Below are 19,206 nucleotides of genomic sequence, written 5' to 3'. Positions count from 1 at the left end.
AAAAAATTGCCCTATGATATCGTTTTTATTATAGAGTGTGCCCCATAAACCAATAAATATAGTTAAAAATTGTTGACCCGTCTTTTATTATCTTTTTTTTTTAAATTTATCAATAAAATTTAACTTATCATATTAAATGTTAATTTATTTAAATATTTTTAAAATTTAACCATTAAAATCTTATCTCAACTATTAAAATTTAAAATCACTTTTTGTACAATTATTTTTTTGAGAATTTTAAAACTATATTTATCATATTTACATTAAAAAGGAATAATTACTTTAAAAAAAATTATATACATATATATTAAAAAATTATTTAGAAGATTTAAAAATATTTCCTTATATTTTAATAATAATATTTCTAAAATTGTAAAGTTGCATGTGCATTTTCTTTCTATTTTATTTATCCTTTTATTAGTATATGTCAAATAATTTAAAGATTAATTAAAAAATTATTAATCAACTTATTTATTTGTTAAATTTGAAATAAAATTATAATTAATTAAAATTTTATAATATAATAATGAAATTATAAAGTATAGTAAAAAAATATATTAAATTATCTTATTAAAATAAAATAATAAATGGTATGTGCAATGCATGAGTGAAATGACAAATATAAATATAATTTTAAAAATATTACTTTTAGATTTTGTTTCATTCAATTCCATTTCATAAAATTTGTGGAATTCAATTAAATTTCATACTTTGTGTGTTTGTTTTAATAAAAACTAGAATATAATTCTTGGAATTCAATTATATGGAATGAATAATAACTAAAACTAATTTTTATTAAATTTAATTAAATTTAAAATGAATCCCATAAGTTTTACATAATAATATTTTTTAACTAAAATACCCGTATAAAAAATTTCACCCAGTCATTTATCTTCCTAATATTTATTAATTAGAAAACTTACCAAATACCATTAATTAATTAAAAAAAATTTAAAAGAGAGATATTTATTTTAACTTCCTATTATTTTAACTTCTTATTAACTTTTTATATCTAATCATTTTTTACTTTGTAAAAAAAATTTCATTTAAATAATTTGAAAATTCTTTCATAATAAGTTTCTTATATTAATAGCTATGTGAATTTATGTTATATTTATAATATATTGTTAATTGTTATAAATTTATAAGGTATAGAATTTTTTAATATAGTAGAAAATTATAATTTTTTAATTTTACTTTTGATGATAGTATAAGAAATAAAAATAAATGAATTTCAATCATAAAATTATATCAAAAAATGAATTATATAAAAATTAATTAAATTTTATATTTATTTTAAATTATTTCAGACAAAATTTATTTCAAATAAATTTTAATTAGAATTCAATTGAATTTTATAAAATTTTATAAAAGTAATTATAGTGATATTTAACTTACGTATAAAATTATAATGCCTCGAATTCAATGGTTTTGAAAATATCGTAGCTGCGGGGGAGGCTTTTGAAAATTTCGCTCACCAAGTGGCGGAAGGCCTCAAATATAGTGGGACCTATGACCCGGAGGACGAGCAACACACTTCCATCCCCAAAAGATGAACAATTATAGCAGAAGAAGTGACGAAGAGGAAAAGGGTTTACTCTGGAAGCTTCCAGAAGTGAGGTTTAAGGACTTTGGGAAGGCCGGCCCCGCTTTTGGCCTCGGCGCCGGCTGCGGCGTCGGCTTCGGCGTCGGCCTCATCGGAGGTAAAAATTGCTTCTTCAGCTACCTTTTAATTTTTGCCTTTAATTTTTTTCATGGTTACCAAATGCTACTATATCAGGAGTTGGGCTGGGTCCTGGGATTCCTGGTCTACAAATGGGTTTTGGGTTCGGTGCTGGATGTGGAATTGGCTATGGATTTGGGTATGGGGTGGGTAGAGGCGTAGCTCATGATGAGAATCGGAGATACTCTAATGTCGGCAAGTTCTTCCATGGTCCAGGAAATCTTCCAACCCAGTAAGTCTACATTAATTTTTGTACCTTGTCTATTGTGTCACTTTTTTTTTTTTTTTTAACGATTTCTATTGTGTCACTTTGAAACTTCTTCAATTGCACTTTGTAATTGATTATATAGCCCTGTTGTTCAATATCTCTCTCTGTCTCTCTCATGTTTGGTGCAACTGTGATAGTTCATTTTTTTATTTTGGATTTATGGGTGTCTGAATGAGGATTGATATAGGATATTTTGAGCAAATTAAGCGTTGAGGAACTGAATATTTATGTCCCTTAGAAAAGAAGGGGGAAAAAAAAGAAAAGGAAATTGAATATTTTAATAATAATGATATTTGTTTTACTATATAAACTAATAGAATTTTAAATTTACCAGAAATTAAGTTAATAATGTGGAATTACCCTGAAAATACCCTTTTGGGGCAGGGAAGGTGCAGTGATAATATTCTTCTGAAATTTTGTAGTTTCTCTAATTGATGTGGTGAAGACTGTAGACAAAGTAGGACAAACAATGAAGTAATGATGGAATTTTGCTACTAAGATTTTGGAAAAAGAGTTGCTGTTGTCATAGACAAAAATTCGTTTGTTTTTTTTTTGTCTAAATTGCTTCATAAATCCAAATTTAATGGCAGTGAGTGAATAAAATTGAAGGCCATAGATATCCAGCTCCGGGCTTCCTTACCCCCACCGCCTCTTCCTCATTTCCCTTGAGTCCTGAACTAGAAAAGAGCTCCCCAAAAAAATAGGGAAGGAATTCCCAAGGTAACATCTCTTGTAAGGGTCTTCAATCAAGAAAAGCTCATGGCCCACACCTTTATAGCTTGATTGGATTGATTGAGAAATCCAGTTTTGTTGTCTTTACAGATCTGTCATGTTGCACTTTCTTTTGTGTAAATCTTGTATGCACATGCTAATTTTTGAACGGAAATTAGTTGTTTTGGCACATGGAAAATGGGATTAATTTGATTGTGATTGACAGCCAAGATATAAGAAGGACAAATTCCGGTCTTAAGGCTGAAATTAGCAGATAAGTAACAATTGTCATACTAAGGGAACAGTTAAAAGCAGATGAAGAAAGGGACTGTAATAGGGTAGGGATTTTGTAATTGAATGGGGCAAAGAATTGCTTTCTTCATATTTTTTTTTTCATATTTTTCTTTTAAGGGGACGTTGGTACAAGGTTAATAAGGGTAATTATTACCTTTGTAACTTTTAATCATTTGTTAACATTGTTTGGATACTTAAAGTGACTAGGTGAACTTTTCATCTCATTAATACTTATACACTTTTGAGGTGTAATGTGTTAACCTTGGGGGGATTAGGTTAATAATTACTCTCTTACAAATTAAAACTTACAAGGGTAATATTTCACTTTTGATTTTTTAATCTTCTACCTAACACATCTTAAGAAGAAAGGGAAGAAAAAAGTAATTGAGGAAAGCAGTTGCATAGCCATAGTGCAAATACCATGCAAAAACCATCTAGAATGCTTATGGGTCCTAAGTCAACTCACTGCAATTCATGCTATTGTTACCTATGCCATTGTTACCTTAGTGATGCAGTATAAGAAGTTGGAACTTAGGAATTATATTTATTGTAAAATTAGGAAATTTATATATCTATATTTAGTGTTCTATTATTTAGGAATTTTATTATTATTATTATTATTATTATTATTATTATTTAGCAATTCTATTAGATTTATTATTATTTTTCTAGTTTCCATGGGGAATGGCAAAAAAAAAAAATTCCAAAATTTACACATTTTTACAGTTGTACCTTGAACTTTTTTATTTTAATAATTGTACTCATAACTATTGAAAACAAAGTAATTGTATTTCGCTGTTAACCACACCGTTAGAAATGTAATTGTATCTTGCTGTTAACCACACCGTTAGAAATTAACAGAACTGCTATCTCACTGTCTCATTTTTGAAAATGAACTGAAATGCCACCATTGGATCATAGTTGAACTGTGTGGTTAACGGCAGGTACAATTACACTATTGTCAATAGTTCAGGGTGTGGTTGTTAAAAAAAAAAAAGGTTTAAAGTTTAGGATTTTTTTGGCCATTATCCCTTAAGTTTATTTAGGATTCTTAATTAGTATTGGCTTAGTAATTTTTTTTTTTTTTTGGGAATGTGTTTCTCACCCCTATTTTCCCATAACTCTTCTTGCTCTACGTTGCTTAAATTTCATGAATTTTCATTAACATAGTTAATAAATGGCTGGCATAAATTCTTCCCTCCTTCTTGGATTCTAAGGAGATATCGAAGTTTAAGAGGGAGACAGATTGAGAGATGGAGAGAGAAACGATAAATTTGTACTTCTGAATATTTCTTTTTTTCTACTTTTTGTCTTTTTTAAGGATTCTTGAAAGGGAGAATGGGAGGTATAAAGGGATGCAAAGTGACTTCATTTATTTTTCCCATTATCCTTGAATTTTGGTTTATATAACAAACACTTAATTCAGTCAAAATAAAATTATATATATCAGATTGAAGTAGCTTTGACCGCATCCAAAATGGCTGTGACAATAGCAACTTCCTTTAGAAATGTTAAATATGGCCTTTTGGTTGCACAAGGGAGATTTTATTTTATTTGATTTTTTGGTAACATAAAGTGTTGTAAATAGAAGAATATTTCAAAAGGAAATTCGTTTCCTAGCCTAAGTTTTGGCTAAATTTATTGGTTTCTTTATCTGCTATGAAAAGAATGAGTCATAGTTAAATTTCAGTCGCTAATTTTCCTCCCCTTTTTGTTGCTAATTTTCCTCCCTTTTCTCAATCACTCACCTTATTTTTCTCAATTTTCCTACACATCTAACATTTACATTTGACGCCTATGTAGAGAGATATTGCTCCTTCAAGCGAAAGACAGATTATTGAGACCATTATTCTCATTTGCTGGTTTATTGAACTCCTCTTGTTGTTCCTGTTGAATCCTGGAGTATATCACGATATGGTGCAAATATACACGAGGACAGTGTTTTGATATGCCCCAGTTCTGCATTTTGTTTAGCAGCTGTTCCATATTTCCTTAATATCATCAACATAAAGACTACACTATGCATAACAAGCATAACACTTCACTAGCACTAGGGGGATTTTATCTATATGTTCAATATTGCACTTTATTCTGCCTTGGTATCTTTTTTGTAAGAAATAAAAGAAGTTCCCTGTTCATAGACAGACATAATAATGTATTCGAGTTACATTGTGTGACAACTGACGAGAACAAGATTAATAAAGAATTATTCGCTAAAACTTGAACATGAATTCAATAATGGACTTGTTAACGATTTTGCATTATTAATGAATGTATGAATTTTCAATAATATTAATAACGTTATTTTCATACAGTTAATTTGTTCCCAAAATTTGTAGGCAGCTTATATCAGGCAGTAGTTGCTTGCATAATCTCTCTCTCTCTCTCTCTCTCTCTCTCTCTCTCTCTCCATTGACGTTTGTCTTTGCAGTTTTGCTTTTATAGTTCATAAGGATCCATTGCATGGATTGGAGATGTTCTATTAGAGTTATGTCAATGTTTGGCATTTATGTTTCAGCTTGTAAGCAAGTTAGTTGACAGGCAAAAATTTGAAAGAATAGATATGTTGTGGAACCAGCATAATTATTCCGACGCTTCCCTTGACTTTAAAACACAAATGTTAGAAGCATAGGCATGAAAATTGTTGATATAGTGCAGTTTGAATTCTGGACACTACTGCTACTCGATGCTTTTCTTTTGGTTCAAGGCAACATAAAATTATAGTATAAATGTTTCATTTTAGATTCCACAAAGTTATTGATGATGGCAACACTTCAAATTAATTAATGTCTTTGTATTTCTTTTGCTTGTCATTGTCAGGGATGAGATTGGTGGTCTTATTGATGAACTAGTCATCAACACCAAGAAGCTAGTCAGAGCAACTTCAAGAGAAATTGAGAAGTGGAGAAAATGAAATGAGTTTCTTGCTGCACAAATTGCATTAATTAGGGACTCTTGATGTGTGCTTCATATCTGGTCGCTAATGTTTAGATTTATTCCAGTGAAATTTATGAGAAGCAATACTTGATGTGCATAATAACAATGGCTACAATGAAACTCTCTTTCTGCATGTTCCAGGATTCATGTCTTTTAGTAGGATGTTTAAGTACCAAAGCTATAAATATCATTTTTAGATAAAATTCAATATAAATTTAAATAATATATTAATTATTAATTGAATAAATATATACAGGCAACGTAGCCAAGGGTAACTATGAAAGCACCAGAATCACCCCTGCAGGCAAGAAATTATCCGCAAAATAAGAGATAATGAGATGTGGATAGGATAATCTTGAACATTATCTGAGGCCTCAACAATGATTCCATGTCAGCACCATCATCTGCCACATCAGCAAACCAGCCAATCTTAGCCCAGCTTCAGATTACACGTACTTCCTCATCAGCCAATCTAAGCCCAGCTTCAGATTACACGTACTAATAAGCCAATGAAAATGAATCCTACGTGGAATGTTCGCATCCACCAGCTCAAGCATATAGTATCTCTCTTCCCAGTCTCTTCATTACTCCATTATCAGAAAAACAAGAAAACTTACTTAACAGCAGCAGAGAGAGATGGCTTCCCTAGCGGCTTCTACGGCGGCTGCCTCTCTTGGAGTGTCTGAAATGCTTGGAAATCCTCTCAACTTTAGCGGTGCTGCCACCAGGTCTGGAGCGGCTCCCACCCCATCAACCCCTGCCACTTTCAAGACTGTTGCTCTTTTCTCTAGGAAGAAGGCTGCTCCACCTCCCAAACCCAAGCCTTCTGCCGTTTCACCTGCGAACGACGAGCTTGCCAAGTGGTATGGTAAGTATATATTACTCTACATTTTATTTTTCTTTGGTTTCTTTGGCTCCACCCCTAAGAATATTGTAGTTGATTTCTCCGTCACTCAATTGTTATGGATTTGCTTTTCTATTGATCATCAAATAAATTTTTTTTTTATCATTACCATTAAATTATTGTCAAATATATATATATATATATATATATATATATATATATATATATATATATATATTAATGAGAAAATATTAAAAATGATTTTATATTAAAATTAAAAATTTTAATTAAAATTTTTGAAAATAATTAAATAAATTAATAGAATGTAAAGCATATTTAGCATTGTTATCTAGAGAAACGCATTATTAAATATATTAGTTAAAAATATTAAAATTAATTTAATATATTTTTATCATAAAATGTTAAAAATAATAAAAAAAATTTTAACTAATTTTTAACAATATTTAAAATAATAAAAAAATGGTTTTTTTATTCAAATTTCAATGTTAAATAAGACTTCATTTAAGATGCTGTTTTTTAATATTTTTAACCTCTGATCTCAATACCAAATGGAGCCTAATAGTATTATAAATACTTGCTTTCAGGTCCTGACAGAAGGATTTTCTTGCCGGAAGGACTCTTGGACCGGTCTGAGATCCCAGAATACTTGACCGGAGAAGTTCCTGGAGAGTATGATTATATTAATTATTTTTCTCAACATACTTAATTGGATTTTATTTATTTATTTTATATACATATATTTATCAATGCTTCCAATTAAGTAGCTTCTGAAGTTCCTTCAATATTATTGATTTTCTTGTACATGTAATGCAGTTATGGTTATGATCCCTTTGGGCTTAGCAAGAAGCCAGAGGACTTTGCTAAGTATGTCTATCTCCATCCCATTGTGTTTTTTAGAAATTACTTTTCTAGAGCTAATTCATTCCCAACTAATAAAATTCACTTAAATCTGTATTTCTCCTTCTTTCAATGTGTGGATTTTTTTTATAATATTATTACAGATATCAGGCATTTGAGCTGATTCATGCAAGATGGGCAATGCTTGGAGCAGCTGGGTTTGTGATTCCTGAAGCCTTCAACAAATTTGGTGCTAACTGTGGCCCTGAAGCTGTCTGGTTTAAGGTTGTGCAATTTCTTTCATATATCTTTTCAAATGTTTTCAATTTTTATTCATAAAATGATGATTATTATTATTAATTTTGCAGACAGGAGCTCTGCTTCTTGATGGAGGCACATTGAACTACTTTGGAAACAAAATCCCAATCAATCTTATTGTGGCTGTTGTTGCTGAGATTGTTCTTGTTGGTGGTGCTGAATACTACAGAATTATCAATGGCTTGGTATTACATATATATAATTTCTGAAGCTCAACAATTTTGAATTTAGTTAAACATTTGGATTGGTATGATTGATTTCTCAGAGTCAAAAATTACATGTTGATTTATTTTTTTAGGGTTTTGAGGACAAGCTTCACCCAGGTGGTCCATTTGACCCATTGGGGCTGGCAAAGGATCCAGACCAGGCAGCAATATTGAAGGTGAAGGAAATAAAGAATGGAAGACTTGCAATGTTTGCAATGTTGGGATTCTATTTCCAAGCTTATGTTACTGGAGAAGGACCTGTGGAAAACCTTGCCAAGCACCTCAGTGATCCTTTTGCCAACAATTTGCTTACTGTCCTTTCTGGTTCTGCTGAGAGAGCTCCAACTCTTTGAATCTCTTAATAATAATTTACCTCTCTCTCTTGTTCTTTTACTCTTGCATTGTAAATCACCTATCCATCTCCTTTCTCAGACTTATCAACCCAATTGACATTATTAGTGATCCTTGCTCTTGCCATTTCCTCTTCTTGTAATATTATAGAGGTTTCCAATTAATTAATTATGGCCTTATATGTAATTATATCCTTAATTCATCCTAATTTAGTTATTTAGGTTAGGGATTTTGTTTAGTGATTTTATTTGATAAACATAATATTCTTGTCATTGATTACTCACTTATCTCATGCCATAAATTTATGTGTGAGGGAGAGAAATAAAGAGTGAGAGGAAGGTTTAAATATTATAATACTATTAGAAAGGTTTTCAATTAATTAATTATGCTTTTAATCTATAAATTTGCTTTATATAAAAAGATTATTGTGTTAACAATGAACTTAAAGTTCAATAGTGTTAGAGTAGTCTTTAAAAACATGAGATTTCATGTTTGAATTTCATTCAGAATCCTACATTTTCTCTCCATCATCATCCTTGGCTTGGCCCCATGTACACTTAACTCTCAACCTCTCTGTTTCTGTTTCCTTATCTTGACTAATGCACTTATTCTAACAATAAATTTTGCAGTAATTGAATCTTCTAAAGATCCATATTCAACCAGTTCATGAGCTTGTTCAAACCTCCTAACTAAACATGGCATATACGACTTCTTGAAAAGCTTTAGCTGTGCTTCGTTCTTAATGCTTGAAACTAAGAGGCTCAAGCTTTTTATTCAATATTCATTTATTCAGAGAATTTATTCTAAAAAGATTACAAATGAACTATATATTATGATGGCTTCAGTTGTCGTATTCAGCATCATATGAATTGGGATCAGCCTCAACAACTGTATTGTCAGTTGCCGTCAAGTGAAGGAGCCATAGGGATCTACGTAACACTTCACATGTATATATACTTATAATTTCTTTTGTCTATAAAAATGCATGTGATATATATTAAATGTTACAATAAACAACATAAATATATTAATATTTCATAAATCACATAATAGGCATCATAATATTAAATAAATTATAATCACTAATGTCAAATTATTTTTATTAATTTACTTCAAATAGCAAAGCCATTAGCCATTGTTTTTAAATACTAAATAAAGGTAAAAAAAATATTAAATACTAACTTAATGTCTAAAATGAAGTAATGGTTTCACAATTTAGAAATTTTTTTTATCATTTTAGAATTTCTCCATTGTATATGGAGAGGTATAGTTAGCAATTTAATAAAATTAATATAATTATTTCAAAATTTAAGTAATAAAATTAAATTAAAATGGATTGATATATTAAATTAGAAACTAAAAAATGAAAGATAACAATAGAGTGAAAGATGACAAAAAAAGGAAAGACAAAGAACTCACTAAATTGGAAGCTTGGATTTGGAAGCCAAATTTCTAGTATTTAAACGTGTGGCTTTGTGTGAGAGAAGAGACTTTAATTCTTTGAAAGTTTTTATTTTAAGAATAATGATAAGATAATATATTTTTAAATGAATTATTTTAAAAAATTTAAAGGCTATATTACAAATAAAATTTTTTATTTGATACACTCAAATTCTAACTTAAAATTAAAATAAAATTAATATTTTAGACAATAAATTAAAAATTCAAATAAGTAAATAACTCAATAAAATATAAAAACTTTTAAATTTAAGGGAAGGCCAATTTTATTTTTCATCTATAGCTCTATGTTAAAAATTTAACTTTCACAAAGTTATGGGGCCATGGCCTCTGTAACACCCCTGATTTTTTACATATTATTATTGGGCTTCGTGTAGGTATCCTCAATTCGCGGAAATTCGACAGTTGTCCGGATCTGTGAATTTCCGAACAGACCCACTACCGAAAAGTCTCGGGTGGATCGAGGTTTTGGCTACCCCACCATTGTCGGGCATCCCGAGCGTTCGAAGTCGGAATCGGCAAAGGTAAACCCAACCTTTCTTTTTCGTAATTTTCTAGTGCTTAAATAGGATTGAAAATCCATAAAATATTCGTGGTAGCTTAGAAAATTACGATTCTTTTGCAATAGCTTAGTAATATTTCTAAGGACCGCAAGCGAGTTTTATAATTTTTAGAGCTTATTTGAGCAGTTTTTGCAAAAATGATCAATTATAAGGACTAAATTGAAATTTTACATATTGTGATGAATGATTGATTTGATGGGCCCAGGAGGGGCTGTGTGATGTGATTGAGTTGTGGATATATGGATTGTGGATATAGAAGTGTGTTTTGAGCCCTTTTGCAGGTTGGGTAGGTCCTAGGTATAGGGGAGACTCTGCCGGATTTTCGGCACGACTTAGGACGTATTGATCTTTTTCTTTGTTTGTATTGAGTCAAATTTATTAAATGATTGTAATAAAATTGTCAGGTGAGCCGGGACAGCCTTCTTCCTCCGCCCAGCCGCCTCAGTGACCACCGTCAAGTCTGTGAGTAGAATATTAATTTTAATTGTAATTTCGATATTATTATATGTTCAAGCATGCCCATGCATCACTTATATGCATATATTTATGTAGTTAAACTCTAGGCACGATTTATGTTGCATTCATAACTGTTGATGTGCCATGGATGTTGCTGTGATAATTTGGAGCAGTGTGCGTGCGTTGGCGTGCGTGTGATGTGGTGTGGACTATGGATAGGACGGGGTAGTCACGGCTTGAGTAATTCGCTGGGACCCGATCCTTCGAGGGGTAGTCACGGCTTGAGTAATTCGCTGGGACCCTCGATTTGGTTATTAAGTGGAAGTCCGAGCTTGAGTAATTCGCTGGCACCAGGTTGGATTTAAGAGAGAGATAGGAGATCAGCTCCCATATGTTATGATTGATACTACAGGGTGTGTGAGTGCTCCAAATTACCTTTTTGATGCTATGATGTGAAAATGTTGTTGATGTTGCATTTCACTCTACAGGGTGCATTAGTTTTAGATAGTTATAGGGATTATGGTTAAAATTGATATTTTACTCTCTGAGTCGAACGCTCACTCCTGTTCAAAAATTTTTACAGGCCACAGGAGGATATTTTTTGAGGTTAACCTGCTTTCTCCCTCGCAGGTCAATTATTACTGTTTGTATAAACTTGTTAAATCTTAGAATTTCCGCATGTGTTAGAAATGTTTATTTGATTTGGGTCTGTAAACTAAATTATTATTTTGAGACTTGTAAACTTAATATGCTATGCATGTTTGATGGATTGGATGAGGAGCCGAGCTCCCATTTATTTTATGTTGATGAGTATGTGGAGGGTGAGCCGAGCTCCCAAATGACTATATATTGTGTTTACTGGTCGGGTGAGTCAAAACTCCCGTTGGTAAGTCCATTTTATGGCGGATTTTGTCCGTTTGTTTTCTTGAAATTGGGCCCAAATGGGCCTCGGATTGGGTAAATGAGCAGTTAGGCTTACTACGGGCCTCGGGGCTTTAGGGTGGCCCAGTCCTAGTCTTGGTCCGCCTATAGCTTGGGTCGTGACAAATGTGGTATCGAGCTTAGGCTTGATTCATAGGGAAAAATTATCTAAGTGTTGGGAAGAGTCTACTAGGAGTCACATGCAGTATAGGATTCTTTTCGTCTTTTCTGTAATTCTTTGTTTCTAGATTCTACGTTATACCTCGGGAATATAAGATTACCTCAGTTAGTGTCTTGATTTTCGTGGAGTACACAGAAATGTGAAATAGAGTTAGTAGACATGTGAGATCTATCATGAGGATACGTACTCCAAGAAATGTTATATTTTTGTTAGTATGGGTTTAAATGGTGTGCCCATTTCGAGTAAGACACGAATACATAAAAGTGAGTCTTAAAAGTACAGTTGCCCTAGATAAGGATGAGGATACCACTACTGGCAGTCATCAGTAGATGACCCACTGTAATAAGTTTGTGATAATAGAAGATTCGGAGAGATAAGAAATTAGGAGACCTAGTGCATCAGACGTATCGTAGTAACTATACAATATTCTCGATGTCCGCTCTGTAAGTCGCAGACATGCATCGACATGAGATTATTGTGTAGAGCTGCGTGCATCCCCGTGGTGCTCCATAATGAGGGTGTTTGAGATGGCTTCGCTTTGGTACAGTTATGCCGAGCGAGTTCTATATTTGCAGAGGAGTTGGGAACTCCTGGCTATGAGTTTTGAGTTAGAATATTGAAAGGTCACAGTTGGGTGATAACTAGAGTCAGTGACTCAGTTACCCCAGCATGAGCTAGAGTTTCATCAAGAGTTGCCATCAGACCAGAGGTTTCGGACTAGGTGACACTTATAGAGTGAGAATAGTATACCTTGTGTGTATCAGTATGGAATAAAGTACAACTCTACTACCTAGAGAAGGTCGAAACTATGAATTGATGATTTATAGAGCTATGATATGATAAAAGAGTCATTAACTTGACATGGTTCTGGCAAGGCGATAGATGTAGTACCTTTGTTGCAGCAAGTTAGGATATAGTCCTATCTTTTCAGAATGGATCGAAGGTTATTACTGATAATGATGACTTATGGAATAGTGTCCCAGATGGGACTGTAGAGTGTGGTAGAGAGTAGTTGGCTCGGGTATCCTGGAGAGGATACAAGTTCCATTATAGGAATCATATATAATCAGATCACGATGGATGTAAATCCTTTGAATTGGATGACGGGTTTGGGTGCCCGAAATCTTAAGTTTTGGAATTGAGTAAACATGGAAAATAATAATAATAATAATAATAAAAATAATAATAAATAAAATTACTGCAGAATCAGTTCTCGAGGTAGTAAGGGTATTATGTAAGTTAAAGGATAAGAATAGAGATCATACAATAAAAGTATGGTGTAATTTCTTTGAGTTCCTTTCTAATTTCAAATTATTCAAAACAATAGTATAATCTAATTATAATAGTGTTAAGAGTAATAAATTAGCGAAGATAAATCACAGAAGGCCAATGGATAAAGAAAGTGCAGAATGAAAGTTTGAGCAATTGATTGCAGATGCAATATAATCTAAATGCTAGTGGAAGTACTAGCTAGAGTGGTCAAAGGACCAAATCTGAGTAGCACAGACATATGATAACGCGATAGAGACTCTGAAAGATATAGTTAGCAAATGCACTATTATGTTAGGAAGAAGAATGGAACCAGGATAGAATAGTCAAGTTCTATTTTGGGTAAGACAAAGGAAATAAATGAAAGGACAACCTAAAGAGCGCATAATAAAAAGAACAAAGTTAAGATATAGGATAGGCTAAGTGTTATTCTTGGCAAGGAGAATGACAAGGATGGAAAACCCAAAATGGGATCACATTAGTGAGAAAAGTGATGGAGGTATGGAATACAATAATAATGAGTAAATGTTAGAAGGTGTGCGATAGTATTGCGAACTACCTAAATAGGTAGAGAAAGAGAAGTTAGTAAGCAGTAAGTTGAATAAAAGTCAGTCTAAGGGATCAAATTAATGACCCTAGATAAGGGTGGAATTAGTGTTGGAAGAATTTATTAGTGAGAGAAATCTTTCAGGAATCAACAAAAGTTAAGGGCACAATAAAAACGATGATAGATATGAATCATAGGTCGAGTATAAGTAAAGTTAATAAATTATAAAATATTATGTCAAGAAGGAAAATGGTACGGTAAAGGGTTTATGCAGATGATAACTTATAGGTAGAGCATAATTGTGCTAGGAGATGATGAAATTTGGAGATAAAGACCAAGAAACTTAGGTGAAACGTTATAATATGACAATCGGGTGTAGTTGAATATAAGAGGATATTTTCTTTCTTTTCAAGTTTAGCTTGTGCTTTTGGTTCTAGAAGGTTATATAAGGAACAGAAACTGAGTCAAGGAGACCTAGTTATTGAGAGTTTAGTAGGCACACATTCATACATAATTTCCTGATATGAGAATGACAGTAAGTGCATACCTAGTATTAAGTATGAAAGGACGAACAGAGTAATGACAGGAGTTAAATTGAGTTAGCTACTAAGGCTTGCAACTGTTTTAAACTATGAGCTGGAGGAAGTACTATTTATGGTTGAGATTCAATAGATGAAATTGTTGCTGATGGGTAATTTGAGGTTGAAGTTTAGAAAGCTATGGGCAGTATATATGATTATATTAAGGAGAATGAACACGTGAAGTATCTTGTTTGGAATTAAGGCATGACACATATTTCCTACAGCCGTGTTAGTTCAGATGGAACTTATAGTTTATGGGGCTCATATTCATCCAGGATAAGCAATTTCCTACTAAGGCTGATAGGGAATGATAATGTTCTGATAGTTAAGTTGGAAAAAAGGGGATACAAGAAAAAAAAATTTTCTATGGGTAATTATAAGTGTTACATAAGGTGAAGAATGTGCTGGTAGGAGTAAATCATAGGGTTAGAATTCTTGAAGTAATGAAACTAGTATTCAAGATAAGACTAAGAAATAAAAAGAAAGTTAAAGTTGATGATGGGATAGACATCTTTGAAGGAAAAGGTGTAAGGATGAGATAGGACTAAAATTAAGGAATAAGTACAGCAGGTTGAAATGATACCAACAATACCAAAAATAGGAAAAGGGAAGTGGATAAGATGCAAAGGACAGGAAGAGAGCTCGATAGAGTCAGTTATAATGATGAGGATAAGGAGTGTCTAACCACTGCCCCTGTGTTAACACTACCTATGAGCGGTGAAGGATACACCGTGTACTGTGATGCCTCTAGAGTTGGCCTAGGGTGTGTTTTGATGCGGAATGGAAAAGTAGTGGCTTATGCTTCAAGGCAGCTGAAGAGGCATGAGCAGAACTATCCCACCCATGATTTGGAGATGGCGGCTGTAGTCTTTGCACTAAAAATCTGGAGACACTACCTGTATGGTGAAGTGTGCGAGATATACACCGATCATAAGAGTTTGAAGTACATCTTCCAACAGAGGATTTAAACTTGAGGCAGAGGAGATGGATGGAGCTTACGGAAGACTATGATTGCCCCATCCGGTACCACCACAGGAAGGCCAATGTAGTAGCAGATGCTTTAGCGAGAAAATCTTCGCGGTTTGGCGCACATTTCAGCAGAGAAGAGGCTGATTCAGAGGTACATGAGTTGATGGATCAAGGTTTAATCCTAGATCTTTCAGATGAGGGGTATTGTTGGCTCACTTTTCGGTGAGGCCGGACTTGAGGGCGAGTTAGAGTTTCCCGGCCACGAGACCAACAATTGATGAAGATTATAGAAAGAGTACAGCAAGGTGAAGGTGGTGAGTTCGGATTTGCCAATGATGGCGCCCTAGTGCAAGGTTCTAGGATATGTGTGCCCGATGTGGACAACCTCAGGAATGAAATCATGCGAGAGGCACACTACACAGCATGCAGATGTCCACCTGAGTTCCACCAAGATGTACCATGATGTGAAAGATAGCTATTGGTGGAATGGCATGAAGAGAGACATAGCAGACTTTGTGTCCAAGTGCTTGACTTGTCAGAAGGTGAAGTTTGAACACTAGAGACCGTCAGGGAAGTTGCAAGAGCTCCCTATCCCAAAATGGAAGTGGAAAATGATCACTATGGATTTTGTGACTGGGTTGCCTCGTACCACGCGAGGATATGATTCGATATGGGTAATTGTAGACCGCTTGACCAAATCAGCTCACTTCTTACCTGTGAAGACTACATATTCTGTGGCACAGTATGCCCGGCTCTATATTCGAGAAATAGTCAGATTGCATGGAGTTCCGGCTTCCATAATATCCGGCGAGGCCCCAGTTCACTTCTCGGTTTTGGAGAAAGTTGCAGGAGGCACTTGGCACACAATTGAACTTCAGTACAGCTTTCCACCCTCAGACAGACGGACAGTCCGAAAGGACAATCCAAACACTGGAAGACATGCTTCGCATGAGTGTCTTGGATTTTGGAGGTCAATGGGATGAGCAGCTAGCTTTGGTGGAGTTTGCCTACAACAACAGTTATCACTCCAGCATAGGGATGGCACCCTATGAGGCGCTATATGGAAGAAAGTGTAGGTCTCCTCTGTGTTGGACAGAAATGGGGGAAGCGAGGGTGCATGATGTAAACCTAGTGCAGTACACTTCAGAGATAGTTCCTTTAATCGAGCAGCAGCTTGACTTTCGATGGCGAGAAAAGTTATGCAGACCCCAGACGGAGGGATGTGGAGTTTGCAGTGGGCGACTATGTATTCCTGAAGGTTTCTCCAATGAAGAGAGTCATGAGATTTGGAAAGAAGGGCAAGTTGGCACCTCGGTATATTGGACCTTTTGAGGTTACTGATAGAGTTGGAGCAGTTGCCTACCGGTTACCGCCCAACCTCTCTCACGTTCATCCCGTGTTTCACATCTCCATGCTCAGGAAATACATTCCCGATCCTTCTCATGTCTATGCAAAGGATGTGATAGAGCTAAAAGAGAACTTGACATTTGAGGAGCGATGCAGCCATAGTGGAGTACCAAGTGAGACAGTGAGATCAAAAGCAGTCCCTATGGTTAAGGTTTTGTGGAGGAGTCGATCGGTGGAAGAGTACACACAGGAGTTAGAACGGGACATGCGTAGCAAGTACCCTTATGCATTCAATGTATAATCATGTGCTTTATTCGCCTTGTGTAAAATTCGAGGGCGAATTTTTACGTAAGGGGAAGAATGTAACACCCCGATTTTTACATATTATTATTGGGCTTCGTGTAGGTATCCTCAATTCGCGGAAATTCGGCGGTTAATGGGATCTGTGAATTCCGGCGAACAGACCAGCTACGGAAAAGTCTCGAATTGGATCGAGGTTTTGGCTACCCCACCATTGTCGGGCATCGGCGCGTTCCCGAAGTCGGAATCGGCAAAGGTAAACCGAACCTTGCTTGTTCGTAATTTTCTAGTGCTTAAATAGGATTGAAAATCCATAAAATATTCGTGGTAGCTTAGAAAATTACGATTCTTTTTGCAATAGCTTAGTAATATTTCTAAGGACCGCGGGGCAGAGTTTTATAATTTTTAGAGCTTATTTGAGCAGTTTTGCAAAAATGATCAATTATAAGGAATAAATTGAAATTTTACATATTGTGATGAATGATTGATTTGATGGGCCCAGGAGGGGCTGTGTGATGTGATTGAGTTGTGGATATATGGATTGTGGATATAGAAGTGTGTTTTGAGCCTTTTGCAGGTTGGGTAGGTCCTAGGTATAGGGGAGACTCTACCGGATTTTCGGCACGACTTAGGACGTATTGAGTCTTTTCTTTGTTTGTATTGAGTCAAATTTATTAAATGATTGTAATAAAATTGTCGGTGAGCAGATGACCTTCTTCCTCCGCCCGCCTCGGTGACCACCACAAGTCTGTGAGTAGAATATTAATTTTAATTGTAATTTCGATATTATTATATGTTCAAGCATGCCCATGCATCACTTATATGCATATATTTATGTAGTTAAACTCTAGGCACGATTTATGTTGCATTCATAATGTTGATGTGCCATGGATGTTCTTTGTGATAATTTGGAGGCGGTGTGCGTGCGTTGGCGTGCGTGTGATGTGGTGTGGACTATGGATAGGGCCGGGGTAGTCACGGCAGGTAATTTCTTTGGGACCCGATCCTTCGAGGGTAGTCACGGCTTGAGTAATTGTTGGGACCCTCGATTTGGTTATTAAGTGGAAGTCCGAGCTTGAGTAATTGGCACCGAGTTGGATTTAAGAGAGGCGTATAGGGATCGGCTCCCATATGTTATGATTGATACTACAGGTGTGTGAGTGCTCCAAATTACCTTTTGATGCTATGATGTGAAAATGTTGTTGATGTTGCATTTCACTCTGAGGTGCATTAGTTTTAGATAGTTATAGGGATTATGGTTAAAATTGATATTTTACTCTCTGAGTCGAACGCTCACTCTGTTCAAAAATTTTTACAGCCACGGGAGGATATTTTTGAGGTTAACCTGCTTTCTCCCTCGCAGGTCAATTATTACTGTTTGTATAAACTTGTTAAATCTTAGAATTTCCGCATGTGTTAGAAATGTTTATTTGATTTGGGTCTGTAAACTAAATTATTATTTTGGAACCTGTAAACTTAATATGCTATGCATGTTTGATGGATTGGATGAGGGAGCTGAGCTCCCATTTATTTTTATGTTGATGAGTATGTGGAGGGTGAGCTGAGCTCCCCAAATGACTATATATTGTGTTTACAGGTCGGGTGAGTCAAAAACTCCCCGTTGGTAAGTCCATTTTATGGTCGGATTCTGTCCGTTTGTTTTCTTGAAATTGGGCCCAAATGGGCCTCAGCATTGGGTAAATGAACAGTTAGGCTTACTACGGGCCTCGGGGGCTTTAGGCTGGCCCAGGTCCTAGTGCCGGTCCGGCCTATAGCTTGGGTCGTGACAGCCTCCTAGCTTCCCTCCCTCAGTCAATGTTGCCATCTTTTCCCTTAGGTGTTTAAGGTAATAATCAAGAAGCCCCAGAGATGCTCTTTTACGATGACACCTTTCAGAGCACATCTTGAGACGTAATTGTTTTCACCAGATGCTGCCAACACCTTCAACATAGCTTGTTCAACACATTCGATATCATGCCTAGTCCATGCACATAATACATTTGAAGTACTAGATCCTAAGTTCTTTGGTGTTGTTTTAGGCAATAAAGGTTCACTGCTCTCATGGATTACCCTCAATAAAAAAAAATAGCATAGGTCCTTCAGG

General features: G+C 34.7%; 2 protein-coding genes across 4 annotated transcripts; both read left to right on the top strand.

The window, feature by feature from the left end:
- Nucleotides 1-1,454: 1,454 nt before the first annotated feature.
- LOC110663838 (uncharacterized) lies at nt 1,455-6,338 on the top strand. 3 transcript variants are annotated; one of them, XM_058136259.1, is made up of 3 exons: nt 1,455-1,703; nt 1,781-1,955; nt 6,190-6,338. In XM_058136259.1, exons 1-3 carry the CDS (start codon nt 1,553-1,555, stop codon nt 6,206-6,208), a joined length of 345 nt encoding a protein of 114 aa, XP_057992242.1. In that variant the 5' UTR covers nt 1,455-1,552; the 3' UTR covers nt 6,209-6,338. The 3 variants fall into 3 exon arrangements, with proteins under 3 accessions (XP_057992242.1, XP_021678973.2, XP_021678972.2); XM_021823281.2 differs by lacking the exon at nt 6,190-6,338 and adding an exon at nt 4,800-5,215; XM_021823280.2 differs by lacking the exon at nt 6,190-6,338 and adding an exon at nt 5,817-6,066 and having other exon boundaries at nt 1,469-1,703.
- Nucleotides 6,339-6,556: 218 nt separating this feature from the next.
- On the top strand, nt 6,557-8,696 carry LOC110663837 (chlorophyll a-b binding protein CP26, chloroplastic). The gene is made up of 6 exons (XM_021823279.2): nt 6,557-6,801; nt 7,383-7,467; nt 7,612-7,662; nt 7,800-7,920; nt 8,004-8,138; nt 8,252-8,696. Exons 1-6 carry the CDS (start codon nt 6,570-6,572, stop codon nt 8,510-8,512), a joined length of 885 nt encoding a protein of 294 aa, XP_021678971.2. The 5' UTR covers nt 6,557-6,569; the 3' UTR covers nt 8,513-8,696.
- The last annotated feature ends 10,510 nt before the right edge of the window (nt 8,697-19,206 follow it).

This window comes from Hevea brasiliensis, chromosome 15 (genome assembly GCF_030052815.1).
Source record: "Hevea brasiliensis isolate MT/VB/25A 57/8 chromosome 15, ASM3005281v1, whole genome shotgun sequence".
In the NCBI taxonomy this organism is placed as follows: Eukaryota; Viridiplantae; Streptophyta; class Magnoliopsida; order Malpighiales; family Euphorbiaceae; genus Hevea; species Hevea brasiliensis.
The sequence above is the reverse complement of the archived record's forward strand: the minus strand, read 5'-3'. Positions and strand labels throughout refer to the sequence as shown.

Bases quoted from the DNA above. Each gene is read 5' to 3' on its own strand.
- LOC110663838 (XM_021823280.2), top strand. From the start codon at position 1,553: ATGAACAATTATAGCAGAAGAAGTGACGAAGAGGAAAAGGGTTTACTC. The intron at 1,704-1,780 runs GTAAAAATTGCT...CTACTATATCAG, and splicing joins CGGCGTCGGCCTCATCGGAG to GAGTTGGGCTGGGTCCTGGG. The intron at 1,956-5,816 runs GTAAGTCTACAT...TGTCATTGTCAG, and splicing joins CCAGGAAATCTTCCAACCCA to GGATGAGATTGGTGGTCTTA.
- LOC110663837 (XM_021823279.2), top strand. From the start codon at position 6,570: ATGGCTTCCCTAGCGGCTTCTACGGCGGCTGCCTCTCTTGGAGTGTCT. The intron at 6,802-7,382 runs GTAAGTATATAT...ACTTGCTTTCAG, and splicing joins CGAGCTTGCCAAGTGGTATG to GTCCTGACAGAAGGATTTTC. The intron at 7,468-7,611 runs GTATGATTATAT...CATGTAATGCAG, and splicing joins ACCGGAGAAGTTCCTGGAGA to TTATGGTTATGATCCCTTTG.